This window comes from Pediculus humanus, genomic scaffold, assembly GCF_000006295.1.
Source record: "Pediculus humanus corporis 1103172107403 genomic scaffold, whole genome shotgun sequence".
Lineage (NCBI taxonomy): Eukaryota > Metazoa > Arthropoda > Insecta > Psocodea > Pediculidae > Pediculus > Pediculus humanus.
Genome location: NW_002987028.1, coordinates 434,650 through 453,327, shown reverse-complemented (window position 1 = coordinate 453,327; position 18,678 = coordinate 434,650). Strand labels below are relative to the sequence as shown.

The following is an 18,678-nucleotide window of genomic DNA, read 5'->3' as shown; positions in this document are numbered from 1 at the left end:
AAAAAAAAAAAAAAAAAAATTCGCGATACGTATTTTGCATCGAATTTTAATAATTTTCATTTCCAATTTTCTTTTCTCCTTTTGTTTCTTCTTTTAAAATTTTTTTTTTAATTTAATAAATAACGTAAATATTTTTAATAATAATAATAATTAAAATAAATTAATTAAAAATAAATTAAAATAAAAACGATTTTATTATAACTAAATGTAAAATGGCGTCGCCCAATCGACAACTCTTTGATTTGAATTTTTTTTTTTTAAACAAAGGAAAATAAATAAATAAAAACATTAAGTAAATAAATAAATAAATAATAATAATAATGGGAAACAAAGGAAAATTATTTTACGTATGCGAAAAATATATAAATGAATGTAAATTTATGAATGTAAAAAAAAAAAAAAATGGAGAGAGAAATTTTAAAGAAAAGAAAGAAAAAAAATATGGCGATGGTTTTTTTTTTAAAAACACAATTGAATTCTTCTTTCATTTGACTACTAAATAATAATAATAATAATAATAAGTATGTAATTATTTTTATACCATTTTTAAAAACACGATGATAATTACAAGAAAAATAAGTCGTCGGCAAAACTTGTCAACCTTTATATTATGATATTAACAAAAAAAAAAAAAAAACCTCCCCGTATTATGTTTTCTGTATATATTTAAATATTTTATTCGATGACGGAAAAATAAAAAAAAAAAAAGGTACGAAACGTCAGACAAAAGAATGAATCAGTGACAATAAAATGTTTGAGGTGCAAAAAAAAAAAAAAAGAAAATCAAAAGACTAACAACAAAATGGAGGACGAAGAAGACGACGACGAAGAAGAAGATATAGACAATATAATTTATGACATAATTGGATAGACAACGTAACCGATTTTTTGTTTACCTGAAAACCTTATTATTATTATCATCATTTTCTCTCTGGTTTTCTGTTTTCAAATAAACTTTAAATAAAAAACCTTCGGATGGCATACAAAAAAAAAAGCACCGTCGTGATACTTTTTCGAAAGTACTTCGGAATTAGAAATAAAAATTTTTTTAAATAATAATAATAATAAATATATATAATTCGGGGGGAGGAGGGATTTTAACCTAAAATATTTAACATTTAAAACATTTAACCTATTACAAAATATACAAATAATAATAATAATATATATATAATTTAAATACCGTAAAATGTCGAAGTATTTATACTTTTGCGTGTGTGAGTATAAATGAACCCTCCCCCCCCCAAAAAAAAAAAATGAATATTTTTATATTATAATAATAATGTTGCGTAAGAGATAGAGAGAGAGAGAGAGAATAAGGCAGCAGTAGCAGACGACACGAATGTAATTCGATATAAGAAGAACAACAATAACAATAAAGTTATAACGATGAGAAATTATTCATTTGGGAAAATTTAACAATTCATGTATTTTAAATCAAATTTTATTAAATTGTTAAATCCTATAATATAAGTAAAAAATTATATATACTTATGGGATTTTAATATGCATCAAGACGTGGAAAATTCATTTGGGAAATTCGAATTTACATTACATATATATATTTGAACTTTGTTAATATTAACTCTCTCAATTTTTAGTTTCGAAAAAAAATTTATATTAAACGCGTTGTTGGTTGTCCATTTCCCCTCCCCCTCCATCCCCCCATCTCCCTTCTCCTGCCCCCCCATCCGTTAAAATTACGTTTTAATTTAAAAAACAAAAAAAAAAAAAAAAAAAACCTTCGAAAACTAAGTAAAGAAAATAAAATTTTTTAATAACGTCTTTATCATTATTATTTTTAAAACCGGTTAGAATTATTATTATTATTATTATTATTATTTATTTTATTATTCGACGACCAATCCGGTAATTCGTATTAACATAAGTTGTTTAAAATTATCAGATTGAAAAATGAAAACAAGTTTAGAAAATCGTAAAAAAAAAAAATAAAAATAAATAAAAAGAAAAGAACCAATAAAAAAACGTTAAAATAAATCGTAAAAAAAAGTCTGGAGGATCAAAGAAGGCGGTTCTTATTTTTATTCTGCTTTTTTTTTTTTTTGTCTTCTGCTTCTTCTTCTCGGTTTCCCTTCCTCTTTATCGTTGGTTAACAACAAAATGGCATCGATAAAAATTTCATATTTCGACTTCCTTTTTTAATTATTATTATTATTTTAAGGTTTTTTATTTTGAATTATCAAAAAAAGAAATCTTTAAATGAATAGGAAAAAAAAAAAAAAAAACTGCTGTTTAAACAACCTGCCATTTTAGGTTCAACGATAGATAAGTTTCAACCTAAATATATAATTTTGTTTGAAGAGTTTTAGCGCTTTTTTTTTTTTTTTTTTTTTTAATATTTGTTTATGTAACAAAGTCATTTTGTTTAATTTTGTTTTCAAGGTAACGGAAATGAAACGGATTAAAAAATGTTTAAAAACTGGAGTTTAAACAATTTTAAATCAATTAATTCGAGAAAATTTCTGTAGGTGTCTCCATACGTTTCCGGTATATTTTTAACGATTTTTTGAATTGTTTTACTTTATACGAAGGGAAAAGGTAGACTTATTATTTAAATCGATTGTTTTTATATTTTAAAATTTGTCTCGACAAAATTATTGACAAACATTTAACAATAATATTTTCCTTTTTTTAAAAAAAAAAAACTGACTTTTATAATGAAAACAACAAATAAAAATGATTGGCAATGTAAAAGACATTTTTTTTTTTTTATACTAATCCTTTTACAATCGAAAGACAGCAGCAAAAAAAAAAAAAGGAAAGCAACGGGACTTTCACTAGTTAAACCGTTTTTTTTTTCATTTTCAATAGACCTGTCAGTCGTTTTTTTTGACAAATAAGGCGACAAAACATTTGTCAAAGGTACCGCGGGTATCATTGTTAATGTGGTACTACCCCCAAAAAAACTTTTTTCCTTTTCATTTTTGTTTTCGTATTTTTAAATCGAAACTCAATTGTCCGTGTACGATGTGACAAAAGGAATTTGTTTCATATAAATAATTGTATACAAAATGTGGAAAACCTTTTTCCCTCCCCCTTCCCCTCCCCCCAAAAAAAAAGTCTAATTCCACTTTTAAATCCCAAAAAAAAAAAAAAATTATTATTAATTTTTCTTCCTTTATTTCTTTATTATTTTTAAAAAACATTTTTTTATAATTTAATTTAATTACTTTATTACACGATTAAAATAATTATTTTTAATTAAATTAATTAAATAAAAGTAATTATAATTTAATTAATTAGTAAAATTTTTTTTTTTAAATTGCTATAATTTAGGGAAGTGAGAGCGCTCTAGCGTCATTTTTTGTAAACACGTAACTGTTTTGTTTACAAAAAAAAACGCGCGAAGCGACACCACCTAGCGGTGAAATTTCAAACTAGTTTCAGTTATTCTTCTTGTGTCTTCAGTTGGTTACTCAGCTAAAATTCAACTCGGAGGAAGTCATAAATTTTTTTCATTCGTATTTTTATTATTAATATAATATAAATAATTAAATAATATTAATATAATTATAATTAATTTTAAGTAATTTTAAAAAAAAAAATTTATAAATAATGGTAAGTTTTTTTGAATTTAAAAAATTTTTTTTGTGATTTAGTTTACAGTTGAGGTTATCCAAAAATTTTATGTTTAATTATATTAAATTATTTCTTTAAATTATTTATTATGATATTTTATTATATTTTTTTCAAAATTTTATTTTCCAAATGTGAAAAAAAAAAATTTTTTTTGGTTTTAATACCGTTCCGTGAAGTCATTTTAAACAAGCTTAAATGTATTTATGCTTTTTTCAGTCTTTAGGATTACCTTTTGGTAAAACAAAAAAACCTGATCATTTCCGTTTTGATGATAATGGTTATGGAATAACATCAACACTACAATCTGGATGGAATTCTGCTAGAGTACAATTGCAGTCTAATCATCCACTTGAAAGCAGTATTAGAAATGTAAGTATTTAAAATTAAAAATTAAAGCTTTATTATATATATATTAAAAATTTATTTTTTATAATTTTATTTTTTAGTTCAGAAATAATGAAATAAAATTAAACAATGCTGTTATGCTTAATGCACAAGGACCGGCTGGACCTTTAATTCAAGCCATGGAACTTAAGGCTGCCAGACAGGTACGTAGTCTCGATTGTTTTATGTATGTTTATATATATATATTATATATAATATATTATAATTTATTATTATAATATAATATTATAATATATATATTATAATATATATATATATTATATGTTATATTATATATAGTATAATATATATATATTGCAAAAAGTTTTCGAATTCTACTTTTTAAAAATTGACGATATAATATAATTAATATATTTAGATTGGAAGACATCCTTTTTTACCTAGTTCAAACTTTCAATTAGATGTTTTAACTGGTCGTGATATGGAAATGGATTTTGATGATTTCTTAAATACTGAAGAATTTAAAGAAGTACAAGCTCAACCACATGTTCTTATGGAAAATCTACCGCTTAAGCCATTTTTTTAATTTGGTTTTTTTTTTTTTTTTTATTTAAATGTAATTAAACTTTATTTTTACTTTTAATTCAATAAAAAAAAATATTTTGCTGTTTTTATTTTCAATAAAAATTTAAAACTATTCTGAAATAATTATTTCGAATTGAAAAATTTTGTACATTATATTATATTTAAATATTATAATTAGGAATTGTATGTTCAAAACATACATCTTTTATGATTCTTCTAATTATCGAATATTCAAATTATTTTGAAGATTGTTTCGATATAAAAACAATTTTATAAACTAGTAGATCTATCTAATCTCCATATATTTTCTTTATTTTAAAATAAAAATGATAATTAACATTTTTTTTTGTAATCTACTGAATTTACAGGAGCAGTAAAATTAAAAAGTACATTATTTTAATGATTTTTAAAAAAAAAAAACTTGCAATTAAAAATTTGAAAAGCAATAAAAAAAAATGTTGATTGTTATAAACACCAATAATGAATTAACGGTCGTTAAAAATGGAATGAATAATGTCGTTACTTTCTATACGCTTTTTGGTCACGACATTTTTTCATTTTCGTTATCGCGGAGGCATTGTTTACAGTGCCCGCAATTGTATTTGTCGGTTACGATATTAATTGTTTTTTATGGTTTATTACATATTTCTTTAATATTTAACTTAATTTTTGAATGTTGAACTCCGTCGAACTTTAGTTTAGTAAAATTTTCTTTATTTCAGGAGAATTAAACATTCAAGTGACCTTTTTATTTCATAAAATGTTCAAAAAATAACAATTAAGTATATAAAACAATTAGGTAATATTTTACTTGAAACTTTTTAAAATTTATTTTTTGATTATTATTATTATTATTACTATTATAATTTTTATTTAAAATATTAAATAGGCATTATGAATTTTACTACTAATGAAGTTAAAAAATTTTCTAATATCTACAAACAAATAGAAAAATTAGGTTATAAATATTCTTTGTCGTATGGTACTTTGCCTCTTTTAGAAAAATTGATTAAAGATTTACTAATATCTAAGGAACAAATTAAACATTACAAGCAAATTATTGAAAAAGTAGATAAGGTAAAATTTGTGTTCAGAATTGAGTGGCATTTTACACCTGAGTTACATTTTACAAGGGTATTTTGTGTAAAACCTATTGCACGACTTAATTTTCTTAGTTTTTGTACCAAAATACTACATTTTTACATTTTTTTTCCCACACAATTTGTTTGAAACACACACATGTGAATTCTTTGTAGTAATATTAGTCTTTTCTATCTTTTTACAAAGAATAAAACAATGTTCAGACCCATTCAGACTTTACTAATGCATGAATAGCACGAGTTTTATTTGAATGAGTGTTGTTATGGTAACATACTACCAAGCCAATGCATTCACTGTTACATTAGTTCCTCGGTAGTTTTAATTAATGAAAGAAGTAAAACTTGTTTGAAAAAAAAAAAGGAATTTTTAAATATATTAATTAGTATAACTTTTCTTTTTGGGAAATTTTAATTCCATAAAATTTTTAGGAAAAAATTAATTTAAAGAAAAGTTTATTACCATATCAAGAAGATAATGGAAGGTTGGTTATAGAAAATAGTGATTTACAAGGGCAATTATTTAAATTAAAACAAGAGCATGAAAAAGAACTTCAAGATTTTAAAAGAAAAACCAGGAAAAACGAACTCAAATTGGCAGATTTAGAATTTATGCACAGGGTGACATCCGATAGGGTGAAAGAATTAATAACGAAAAATAAAATTTTAACTTTAGCATTAAAAAATTCAGGTTCTATAAGTGCAGGTATATCATTTGTTTCGACTAATTTAAAGAAAATTTCTATTACTTTAAAATGAAAACAGTATCCTTTAACAGTTAAGCCTTTGACTCTTGATGAAAAAGAAGAAAATTGTAAATTGTGGTTGGAAAAACATGAAAAAAATGATGTCGGTGTAAATTGTAAGCTCATCGAAATGGAAGGAAAACGTTCAGATTTATTGGAAGAGTTAGATGAATTAAAATTAGAAAATCAACACCAATCAGACATAATAGCAGCTCTCAAATGTCAGGTAAGTTAATTTTTTTTTATAGATTTCATTTAATTTAATTTTAAAAAAAACTATTGTTAGCTTTTGTTATATTATTTTAGATTACTCAGAAAGACAGAGAAATAAGCAGGCTAAAACATGCATTGGAAGGAGGACGTCCTTTATCTGCAATCAATAAAGAAAGTTGTTGTTGTCAATGTAAGCAGAAAGATTGCAGAATAAAATCTCTTGAGGAGCAGTTAGAAGAAGCTGTCGAAAAGCAACATGAAGCCATGAATAGAGCCTTGAATTTAGCAGAAAGAAATCAACATTTAGAAAGTATGTGAAATACAATTATATATGAATGATTTATTTCGATAAATAAATAATTATTTTAATTTGTTTCAGGAGAATTAAAGGATATTGATCACATGGCACTAGCAGTAGAAGAAGAATGTCAAAACAAAGTTAAAAATAATTTAAAAAATCTTGATATTATGGGAGAAAAACTTATGGAAAAAAATGAAGAAATCAAAAAATTAGAAGAAATAATATTAAGTATGAAAAATCAAATTGAACGTAACGAATTCGATTCGAAAAATTTACTTAAAGAAAAACAAAGATTGGAAGAAAATCTACAAACCGTGACGGGGGAAAAAAAACAATTGAATGACAAAATAAATTATTTTTTATTAATAGGTAAGTATAATGTGTTATTTGAATTATGTATAATAATACTTTAAACGAAACTATTAACTTAAATTTCTTTTTTTAATTACAGAAAAAAATTTAAATTCGGAAATTTCGCGTATGCAAGAAATAAACAAAAGTTTACAGAGGCAATTGAGTGACATGGAAGAAAAAGTCATGGATATATTGGGTACTTCGTGTAAGAATTCTCAAAAAGGAATGCCTAAAAAATACAATTATGCTCTCGGGTAATTACCTCAAAAAAAAAAAAAATTATCAACTACTTTCGCCAATTTTTAATAATAATATTTTCGAATGAATTTTTAGTCTTCCTAATACTAAGATGCCGACCGTATTTAACGAAAACAAAACGGTTTCGAAATTATGTAAGGAAAATAAAAAAGAAAAAGATAAAGATTTAAATGATTGTTTGCATAAAAATTATAGCATATCATTATTTCACAAAGTACAAGAAGAAAGAGATTTTTATCATAATGAATGTCATCGTTTAAAAAATCAACTCGATTGTTATCCCGTTCGACCCGATGGGGTAAGTCAAAAAGGCACATATACCTACCTACCTACCTACCTACCTACCTACCTACCTACCTATCTCGAACACTTGTATTTTCTTTTTTTCAAAATAATATTATTATTTACAGAATGCGGAATTATTAAAGCAAATAAGAGAGTTAGAAAAAGAAATAAGAGATTTAAAGAAGGATAATTTCGTTTTGAAACGTGAAAATTCTTCCGTTTTGAAAAAAATGGAGTATAACGATCACTTGTCTTGTTCCTCTGGAGATTCTATTAAAATAATATTGGATAGATTGGAAAAAGAACGGGATATGGCACTTTCGGACATATCAAGATTGCAAGGTGAAAGGGATGCGCTCAGAGAAAGAATCAGAGTAAAAAATTATTATAGTCGTCATACTTTTTTAACCGTTGTAAAAAAAAAAAAAAAAGTGTATTTGTTTAAGAAAATAATTTGTTTTTGTTGAATAGTTATCGAAAGAAAATCAAATGGGAGAAATGTCGAGACTCGAAAGGATCATTCGCGAAAACGAAGATAGGATACGACGTTTAGAAGCGGAAAGAAGGGATTTGATAAGCAGTCAAAGTTCGCAAAGGTTCACATTAACGAACCTGGAAGAACAATGCGATGTTTATAAGGAAAATATACGTAAAGCACACGGAGAATTGGCACAAATGAAAGCAAATTATAATCAATTGAAGTAAATAAATTTTATTTAAAAAAATATATATAAATTGTGATGTCACAGGTCAAATTAATTTAATTTTTCTCGTTCTAGAACATTACAAGAACAAACGGACAGGTCATTTTCAGAGATACAAAATCGATTTTCTCAAATCGAAGTTGAATTACGCGTGTCAAATAATAAAGTACTCGAATTGGAAAGAATAAATAGTGATTTGGAGAGCGAAATAACGTGCCTGAAAAAGGAAAAGGCGAGTCTGATATCAAACATATCGTACGTCGAAAAGGAAAAGGATGGTTTACTGGTAAGTGAAAAAATCCTACTTGAAAAACCCCCCCCAAAAAAAAAAAATAATAATAATTATTCATGTGATTGATTTGATTGCAGATAAATTTGGATGAGAAAACGGAAAAAGTTGCAAAATTGGAAATGCAATTAAAAAAACAGGACAGTTGCATCGCGGATCTCAAAGATGCAATATGCCATCTTGAAAAAAAATTCGAGTAAGTCTTTATTTTATTTACAATTTTATATCGAAAAATTGCACGTTGATCAGTTTTTTTTTTTTTTTTTTTTTTTTTTTTTTTTATTGATAAAAAATAACGAAAAAAAAATATTATTAATAATTCATGGTAGAAAACAAAAAAAAAAAAAAGGCTTTTATCGCGTTCGTTTGTTTTCAATATTTCGCGTTATATTACATCTTAGTCTCTGGCAGAAGAATTTAAGAGAAATTTATTTTTTTTTTTTTACATATATTTACACGAAAACTTTCACTTTTTATTATTATTATTATTATTTTTTTTTTTATGTGTTTTTTTTTTTTTTTTGCATGGCATTGTGTTGTGTGTGTGTGTTAGCTGAAATTTTCACATTTAATTTATTATTTTACTTTTGGACAAAACTTTTTATTTGTTGAGATTCTTGGAAATGTCATTTTGCAATTTTCGTTTTTTTTTTTTTTTTTTTTTTCGAATGTTAAAATATGAGTTCCGCATTTCGTTTAGTGCTCATAATAATTAATAAGTTAACGAAAAAAAAAGAAAACGTAGTAAGTTAGGGTTGTCATGTAGGTCAGCTAAATAAATCTTCCCCGTTGAGAAATTTTGCCAACGTGACCAAAGGAAGATGACATCCGTTTCCGTTTGACGATTTGCTAAATCCGGGTTTGCATTCGCATCTAGCTTTTAACTTGGTCGATTCGTCTTGGAGTAGAGAGGGATCGGGATCCGTCCAACCGAATCTGTGATATTGTTTGTCGGTACGACCTTGTCTGACGGGTAGTAACCACTCCCCTTGCGAACACGGGCCCTGAGAGTAAAGGGAGTAGCAATTGTCGTCTTTGGAGTTTTCATTTTTCTCGCAAATCCTTATCTTGTACGCGTTTTCCTTGAGGAATTGATGACTGTTTCTTAGATTTTTCACGTTGGATTTGGTTGAGTCGATTTCATTTAAGGTACTCCTCCCGTTTATTTTGTTCGGATCCACGTCATCGTCTTCCTCTTGGATTTTGCATTTCGTAGGGCCGGAACACCTGAAATCGTGACGTTTTGTATTTTAACGATATATCAATTAAGGGAAATAATGCGAAATCAGGTTCTTTAACTCACCCACACATTCCTCTATAAGATATTCCTTCGACAGATGATCTGACGCTAGGTTCAAAGAGCACTAATTGACCTCTCGCACAAGGCCCTCTCACTCCGACTCTGTGGCAAGAACCATCTTGTGGAAAATACAATTTTCCTTTCGGACAAGGATTTTCGATGCAAGTTTTATTGGGAAATAAAATTTCCCCTTTTAAACAAGGGCCTCGAGTGTATAGGCGGTAACATTGACCATCGTCCCAGGGCACGTGTTCCGGTTTGCAAATGCAACTTCCTTTAAGTTTGGGGGGTTCGACTTGGAACAACTGTCCGGATTTACACGGTCCCATCGTTCCTGAGCAAAAGAAAATCATTTTTTTTAAAAAGTTAAAAAAATTTTTTTTTTTGGGATAAATGAAAATGAATGAATGAGATTTCAGGTTACCGATTTCGTAACATTGATGAGTGTTAAAATCGTAATTGGGGAGACTGTTATGACAGCCGCAAGTCGATCCCGGTAAGAATAAAGTTCCCTTTTCCAAACATGGTCCCTTTGTAAAGTACTCGTGACACGTTTTCGTGGGATTCCAATAGAATTTTGAAAGTGGTCCGTTCTTAGAACATTGACATTCTCCTAATTGAGTTTCTGAAAATCCCGATGAATATGAATGAGAAAAATTTCACTTTGACACCCTTTTTGTGTGTGCGTGGGTGGGTGTTTACCTTTGTTGAGGGTAATAAGTTCACCATCTGGGCAGGGTCCTTTGGTATACTTTAAAAAACATTGTCCCGTCGCAGCCCAAAAAACTTCTTCGGGTTTGCATTGTTTTGCTTTTATGCATCGTCCTATTCTTTCTCTAAAAAATGAATTCCAATTAGAAATTTTCCGTTTATTATTATTATTATTATTCGGTCGATGGGAATGCGTTTTTTGTTTTGTTTACCTTCCGTTTATCGATTGTCGCAGGGGGGCAAAATATTCGCCATCTTCGCAGGGACCTTTGGTGTTTATTTCGTAACATTTATCAGAATTTAAAATTTGAGCCGTTCTCGGGGGACACCTACAATCCGCGACCGTTCTGTTAAAATGATCTTGCATCGGATTTAATTCCATCGTTTCCGGACACGGGTATCCCCTTTGAAAAATTCTGTAGCATTTTTTATCTGTAAGGTTTAGATCGTGACGGAAACTCGTAATGACGATAATTTTTCTTCGAAAAAAAAAAAGGTTTCGACTTACCCGGGGGCCAATAAATCAATAACCATCCTCCAGGTTGCGAAGCACACGGATTACGATCCGGATCTGCCCAAGGGGGAGGTAGTATGGCGGCGTGTAGTGTTAACAATTGGATAAATCCAAAAATTATGACTCCCTTCATTTTTTTTTTTAACCCCTTATTTATTCACCCTTCGACAAACAATTGAATATTAATGTTTTTTTTGTTTAAACAAATGATTTCGTAACAATATTTTCTCGTTTGTAAGTAAAACTTTCTTCGAACTTCACGTCACTTTCAGGTTTTTTAAAACTTTTTTTTTTTAACTTATATATAATAAAAATCTTGGACGGTGAGCCCCCCGAAATAATTTATTAGGTATCCAATTAAAATCCAATCGATTTTCCACACCCGCGAAAAATCAACCGTAGGTTCGTTACTTTGTTTTCCGCGATTTTTTTTTTTTGTACAACGATCGACGTACGTAATAATTTTTTTAACGGTCGAAAATTCAGGTTCTTTCTCAGGTTGAATACAAACGCAGACTATTCATGCTTCATCACTTTGACATACTTTCCATATCATGAGTCGGTTTCTGTTACGCAATTTAAATTTTTATTTCTATGCACGGACGCATACGCACGCACTCACTCACGCACCTCCTTCACGAATTTACTTCCTCACGCAATTCCAGATTTTTCGAGACAGAATTCGAGACACGCACACGCACGCATACGCAGACAGACGCACGACTAACATTAAACTAAATTCTCGTTTGTTTTAAACGTTCTCGTATTATTATTATTATTAATAATGATTTTTATTGGCGTTGTTGTTTGTCGTTTGTCTATTGCGACCGTTGTTGTTTGTTTCAAAGAGGGAAAGGTCTTTTTTTTTTTTTATACGTTAATTATTAATTATTTTTTTTCCGGATGAGAATGTCAGCCATGTTTTTATTCGTTCGGTTTATCATCGAAGTCAAAAATCAAAGATTAAATTTAATTATAATAATAATAATAATAATGATAGAATTTTTTTTACGATGACAGGAGTCATCGTAGGTCGTAGGTTTGGTTTTTTTTTCGATTTGATTTCTCGCCTATTATATAAAAAAGAATTCAGGGCGTGATATGTGTGTGTCGTGAGAAATGTTGTTGTTGGGTTTGTTTTGACGAAGGATTTGTGTTTGTTGTTGTTGTTGTTGTTGTTGTGTTGATAAATATGTCGGATGATATTCACGCGTCGAATGTTAATTTTCATCCTAGAATATGACCTTACGCAACGGATTGATCTTTTAAACCCTTTTTTTTTTTTGTTCGAGAATGTTCGAATCGACGTTTCGTTTCGAGATTTGTGTATTATTTATATGTTTCCTTATTCATCACGGAAAATTTTCCGGTAACGACCAGACCTATTATTGCGGGGGGATTTGTTTAATTGCTTTGAAATTGCACGTTTAGTAGTAGCCGCCCTCGTAATTACTCCTAAACAAAATTATTATTATTATTATTATTATTATTATTTTCCGTTAAATGATGCAGGTACCAAAAAAAGTTACGAACGGTAATAAAAACAACAACAACAACAACATGTTTTTGTTTCGTGTATTGTTAATGTTGTTGTTGTTGTTGTTGCCGACTTTTTAAAAACGGTTTTTGTTTTCGTAAATTAAAACCGCGAATGAATTGAATGGGGGAAAGGCGGGGAGGGGGAGGGGAAGGCGGGGACGCGGGGGGGAAATTTCTCGTGAAAGTAAATTGTATATAATTTGTTAGTTTCGTAACTTTTCCTAAAAAAAAAAAAAAAAATGACTAATTGTTACTCGGAAAAGAAAACAAAACGGATTTTTTTTTTACATTCGTTTGTTTGTTTGTTTGTTTCCTTCCGCGCCATTTTTCATCCGGAAAATCATGAAAAATTTTTAAATTGGGAATGTTTTCCCTCTCCCCCCCCGTATCCAGAAATTTTCCTTCGATTAGGGTTTTGAAAAAAAAATAGTAATAATAATGACTACGTTGTTGTATATTTTAAGTGACGGACAAACAAAGTCATTAGCATTAGGCTTGGTTATTTCAACCGTGAAAAATATTATTATTATTATTATTATTATTAATCTTCAATCATTAACTCCGGAATTTATATTCGAGGGGGGGGGGTTTATATGGGGCAATAGCATGTTAAAGTCTCGTTTTTTTTTTTTTTTCTTCCATCAAGTTATTTCCTGTTAATTCACTCTCTCTATGTGGCGTGGGTTAGGCTCGGATTGTTTTCTCTCTCTCTCTCACAATATCAAAATCGTCCATTATTAATAATAATAATAATATTTTATTTTTTTTAAATATAAACATGGATTTGGTAAACAAAATAAACGTTTGACGTCCGCCATTTTAAATTGTTTCCCCCTCTCCCTCCCTTCTGAACCGTAAAACTCGGATTATTTAAAATTGATGGGTTTGGAGGAGTCATAAAAAAAAACTTGAAGTAATTAAAAAAAAAAAAAAAAAAAAAAAAAAAACAATTTTGTTGGTTTTTTGTTTTGTTACGTAATAATAAACTCGGCCGGTATTTAATTATCTTAACGTTTGTTTGACCCTGGAAAATCCCTCTGGAAAAAAATTATGATGATGATGATAATGATAATAACGCATTTACACAATTGGAAATTACGAATAGAGAATATTACGTTTAAAAAAAAAAAAAAGTTAGGTAGGTGAATAAGGTTGAATAATACCTTCCCTCAAGGCATGAGTTTTCGTCCCACGTTGCAAATGATATTAGCTCTTATGTAACTAACCCCAATGATTTAACTACTACTACTACGTATTCTGTTATTTATTTATCACGTGATGATGGCAGACTCACACTTGCAACATCGTAGCAGGAACTAATCAGTTCCGGTATTATAATGTATCTTGTTTTTCAACAAGAAGCTAACAAACGCACAATCGTAATGTTTGTTGTTGTTGATGAGCTACCTACCTACTCGCGGTTGTTCATGTCCTCGCACGTGTTTACTCTCTTTCCTTTTCTTTTCTTTCGATGACGATATGGATTTAAATAAATTTTCACGGTTTAGATTTACGATGAGCGAGAAAACGAGTCAGGATTACACGTTCAGGAGTTTGGAAAGGGAAATTGATAGGTTGAAAGAAGAACTCGAACAGTGCGAATTGCAAAAGGAAGCTTTGATACGTGAAAATCGACGGTTGCAAGACGATTTGGCATCCGCGGCAAAAGATTGTCTAACGGCAAGAAGAGAATTGGATTTGGAAAAAGAAGATTGTGAAAATTTGAAAAAACAACTTCAGCAATACGTGTCGGAAGTGAAAAAAGCAGAAGAATTGCTCACTAAAAAAGTTGGTAAAACGTAATGATAATCGTAACGATCGCGGCGGAACTTCCGGTTGTCGGAACTCGAATACATTTTATTGTTTTTCAATCAATTAGGAATCGGAAAGGAATCAAATGTTGGATCATTTTCGCAGCCTGAGCATCGAAGCGACGGCTCTGGAATCGAACAATCACACTCTGGAATCAACTGTGGAAAACACAAAATCACAATTGATAGCAGCCAACAACAAGATAATGGATTTGGAACACCAAATCGCATCCAAGGATAGCTTGTTGTACAATTATGAAAAACAGGTATTGTAATTATCATTATTATTAATTTTTGTTTTGAAAAAAAAAAAAAAAAACCGCCTTTATATTTACTTATTATTATTATTATCATTATTATCAGATAGCCGAATTAACGGCGCAAATAGCAGAATTAGAATCGAAATTGAGGCAACAAACGGAAATGAAAATTCGTTCGGAACAAGATCTCAAAGCTTTGAGAGATCTCTGTTCGACTTTGGATGGACAAAAGGAAGCTTTGAGAAGGCAGGCAAATTCGAACGATGCAGAAAAAGTTCAGGCGAGTATCAAAATCCTTTTATACGTCATTCATTTTGTCGGTTGTTTTGATTTTTGTTGTTGTTGTTGTTGTTGTTGTTGTCCAACAGTTGATAAACGAAGTTCGACGTCTCAGCGAAGAATACGAGGGATTAAATCAAAAATTGACACACGAAAGGAGTCTGTCGCAAACATTGGAAAAATCATTGACCAACAGCCGACAGGAAACGTTGGAACACAAGATAACAAACAAAGATTTGCAAACTTTGATACATCAACTCAGGCAAAAAGTCGATGAATTGACGGAAAAATTGTGAGTTTTTTTTTTTTTTTTTTTTTTTTTGAGGAAAGAGTTTCCGGTTTTTTTCCCCCCTCACATATTTTTTTTTGGTGTGATTTCAGGGATGTGGAATCACAAGACGTGAGAAAATATCAGTCGCAATGTGCCGAACTGTCACAGCAAGTAAGTGATTTAAGAAGGGAAGTTACGAATGCGAGGTTCGAACAAGCGAGAACACTGGAGGATTCCAGACGGTAAGATAAGACAATGTTCTTCAATGCGTAGAAAAAAAAAGTATGTAAATGCGTAGTTAAAGTGAAATTTATCATAAAGAACAATCTGAAATGGTGGTGTTTGTGTTGTGAAATAAAAATGCACTTGACGCACGGTTTTGTAAAAGAAAGAAAAGAAAAGAAAAGCTTTAATGGAATCAACTACCTCAAAATATAATAATAATAATAATAATAATAATAATAATAATAATGACGATAGTAAATGTAATTTATTAGTATTATGTTAAAATGGCGGATTTTAAAAGGAAATCGTTAGTTGTGAAAAGGTGTCGCGTTTAAACCGCACATAAATACAAAAAAAAATTCCCGATTTCAGCTTTCCCTACGTCCTTACCAAACCCGAAACCGAGGAGGAAGAGGAAGATGATGATGAAGAAGATGATGATGATGATGAAGAACAACAACAACAATATTCTTGTTCCCTTGGTAGTTCCTTTCGATCCTTACCCGTATCCTCGAGAACGTTCACGTGGCCGACGGAAAGGAAAAAAAAGAAAAAAAAGAAAAAGAAAAAAAAAAAAATTTTCATCGATCGATTATACGAATCGGAAATGAAAGGATCCAATTATTCGGATGAAAGAGAACCGGAAATGGAATGTTTGAGAAACGGACGATATTATTCGGGTTCCGGTTTGTCGATGACATACGACTTAATTAATAATTCCGACGAATATTTTTTTCGAATGAAATATGATGATGATGATGATGATAATTCGAGAAAAAGAGGAGAAAGAATCGGAAATTATCGATCCTAACGATGAAAGGGGGAAGGGGAGGGGTAGGGGGAAGAAGGAGGAAGAGGAGGAAAGAGAGGAGGTGGAAGAAAGCAAAAAAAAAAATTTAATATTAAAATTTTGTTTTAAGGGACGTATAAATAAATAAATAAATTTTATTTATTAAAAAAAAAAACGTTTTATTGATTTATTGATTGATTGATTGATTGATTGATTATTGAATTGAGAAAACACGTGCACGATACACAAATTAATAGATTATTAAAAGCACATTAATTAAATCACGTTAATGACGTCATCAATGTCGATTTTGTGTACGTTTTTTTGTTGGTAATTATTGAAAACATTCGCACCGGAAATAAATTGTAATTCCAACGGAAATTGTTTTTCTTTCTGTCATAGAATATTAACGGAAATAGATGAGGTTGAGGTTGAAGAAGATTCCCCGAGAAATATACCACGTTTAAACATTTTAGAAGATAGCGAAAGAACTATAAGTTATTTATCGGAAAAAGAAGACAATTTACAATTATTATTATTATACGATAATGATGGTAATGATAATAATGATAATAAACAAATATGGAATTTATCACCGGTTATGGAAAAAAACGAATTAAATTCGGATATCATAATAAATACCGCATCGGATTTGTCGTCACTTCCGGAAGATGATAGGAAAAACGAATCGTATTCGTTTTCGGATGACAAAACGAATTTATCGGGTGCATATCCGACGTATTCGGTACGTGAAAAACAAACGGATTGTTTAATAGAAGACGACAACGACAACAACAACGACAACCAAAAAATAAAAATAAATAATTCATCGGTGAGTTTTGATAAAAATGTCAAATTCGATGACGATTTCGAAACGGATTGTTGTGAAAGGGGGGACACGTGGGATGAAAATTTATCACCTCACGATTTTCACGTGACTCGTACCTTAACACCGGAAAATTCACCTAAGAATTATTATTATTATTATTTAAATAATAACGTGGAAAATTGTTTAAATGATGATGACGTCAATTCGGAAATAAATGAAAATACATTTTCGATGGGAGAAAAATAATTAATAATACACTCTTGGAAAAACCTCCATTTTCTTTTCGATTTTATTAATAATAATAATAATAATAAATGAGAGAGAGAGAAATTATAATAATAATAATAATAATAAAAACAAACAACAACAATATAAATAATAGGAAAAACGTTTAATTATTTAAAAAAAAATTTTCTTTTTTCTCCACATTTCCGATGATTTTTCGTTTTTAGTTTTTTGTTTTTTGTTTGTTTTGTTTGTTTGTTTGTTTGTTAGCTTGTTTGTTTAACAAGCTCCCTTGAATGTTTTTTCGCTACACGTACGAACGGGAGGAACTTTACAACATTCTTCAATCAATTTATCTATTTTAGAACTTCTCCGATGATTTTCATTTATTTTATCATCGTTGATTTCGTCAACTTCCCACTGATCCGGAAAACCGTGAATGCCTAAAAACAATCAATCAATCAATCAATCAATCGGTGATTATTTTTAAACAATCATAATAATAATTATAATTAAACAAATTACCTTCATTTGTACGAAGACATTTATTTTTAAAAATTTTATCAAAAAATGGTCTTTTCGTTGTTGATTTTTCCGAATATGTTGTTTTCGTTTTGACATTATATTCGACGACGTAAACGTGTTTTACTTTGGAATGAATTTTTTTGTATGCTCTTTCTGTTGTGAGAAAAACACAAAAATAATAATAATGATAATATTATAAATAAGAAGGGTGGGAGAAAAATCATACAACGTCCGTTCACTCACTCACCATCTTCTAATATTCTATATAAAAATTGATCGTCTTTAAACATGGGATTTTGTGGATCATTTTCTTTTAAATATTTAACGGCACCATAAAAATCCGACGGCATGTTTCTCAATAGAGTTTCATTAAAACTCGAAGTGCTGCTGTCTCTTTTTTTCTTACCACAAGACATCATGTAAACGAGTCGTATCCATTTTGTATCGCAACAATATGTTTCACGTGTTAAATAAAAAATTAAAAAAATACCTACGAAATAATTATTCAAAAGAAAAACCTGAAAAAAACGCAAAACGCAAAACGATAATGATAAAAATAATAATAATAATAATAATAATAATAATTAAAAACTTACGATGGATTTCATGGTTTTTATTCCTG

At 29.1% G+C, this 18,678-nt stretch overlaps 5 protein-coding genes across 5 annotated transcripts; 3 read left to right on the top strand and 2 right to left on the bottom strand.

Moving 5' to 3' along the window:
* Positions 1-3,795: 3,795 nt before the first annotated feature.
* Positions 3,796-4,792, top strand: Phum_PHUM055790 (uncharacterized protein; the record flags this gene model as incomplete). The annotated part of the gene is made up of 4 exons (XM_002423356.1): positions 3,796-3,958; positions 4,099-4,171; positions 4,390-4,492; positions 4,778-4,792. The coding sequence occupies 4 exons, from the start codon at positions 3,796-3,798 to the stop codon at positions 4,790-4,792; spliced, it is 354 nt and encodes a 117-aa protein (XP_002423401.1).
* A 193-nt stretch (positions 4,793-4,985) lies between these two features.
* Positions 4,986-15,708, top strand: Phum_PHUM055770 (uncharacterized protein; the record flags this gene model as incomplete). Its single annotated transcript, XM_002423355.1, has 17 exons — positions 4,986-5,163; positions 5,420-5,607; positions 6,060-6,333; positions 6,406-6,599; positions 6,680-6,896; positions 6,966-7,256; positions 7,339-7,495; positions 7,575-7,797; positions 7,910-8,158; positions 8,256-8,380; positions 8,564-8,774; positions 8,858-8,973; positions 14,350-14,629; positions 14,721-14,918; positions 15,016-15,186; positions 15,281-15,483; positions 15,573-15,708. 17 exons carry the CDS (start codon positions 4,986-4,988, stop codon positions 15,706-15,708), a joined length of 3,411 nt encoding a protein of 1,136 aa, XP_002423400.1.
* On the bottom strand, positions 9,545-11,435 carry Phum_PHUM055780 (uncharacterized protein; the record flags this gene model as incomplete). Its single annotated transcript, XM_002423354.1, has 8 exons — positions 9,545-9,675; positions 9,709-9,859; positions 9,959-10,004; positions 10,081-10,411; positions 10,502-10,702; positions 10,780-10,913; positions 11,001-11,220; positions 11,297-11,435. The coding sequence occupies 8 exons, from the start codon at positions 11,433-11,435 to the stop codon at positions 9,545-9,547; spliced, it is 1,353 nt and encodes a 450-aa protein (XP_002423399.1).
* A 263-nt stretch (positions 15,709-15,971) lies between the features above and the next one.
* On the top strand, positions 15,972-16,498 carry Phum_PHUM055760 (uncharacterized protein; the record flags this gene model as incomplete). The annotated part of the gene is made up of 2 exons (XM_002423353.1): positions 15,972-15,994; positions 16,060-16,498. 2 exons carry the CDS (start codon positions 15,972-15,974, stop codon positions 16,496-16,498), a joined length of 462 nt encoding a protein of 153 aa, XP_002423398.1.
* A 375-nt stretch (positions 16,499-16,873) lies between these two features.
* On the bottom strand, positions 16,874-18,664 carry Phum_PHUM055750 (uncharacterized protein; the record flags this gene model as incomplete). The annotated part of the gene is made up of 4 exons (XM_002423352.1): positions 16,874-16,968; positions 17,849-17,974; positions 18,304-18,546; positions 18,649-18,664. The coding sequence occupies 4 exons, from the start codon at positions 18,662-18,664 to the stop codon at positions 16,874-16,876; spliced, it is 480 nt and encodes a 159-aa protein (XP_002423397.1).
* Positions 18,665-18,678: the final 14 nt, after the last annotated feature.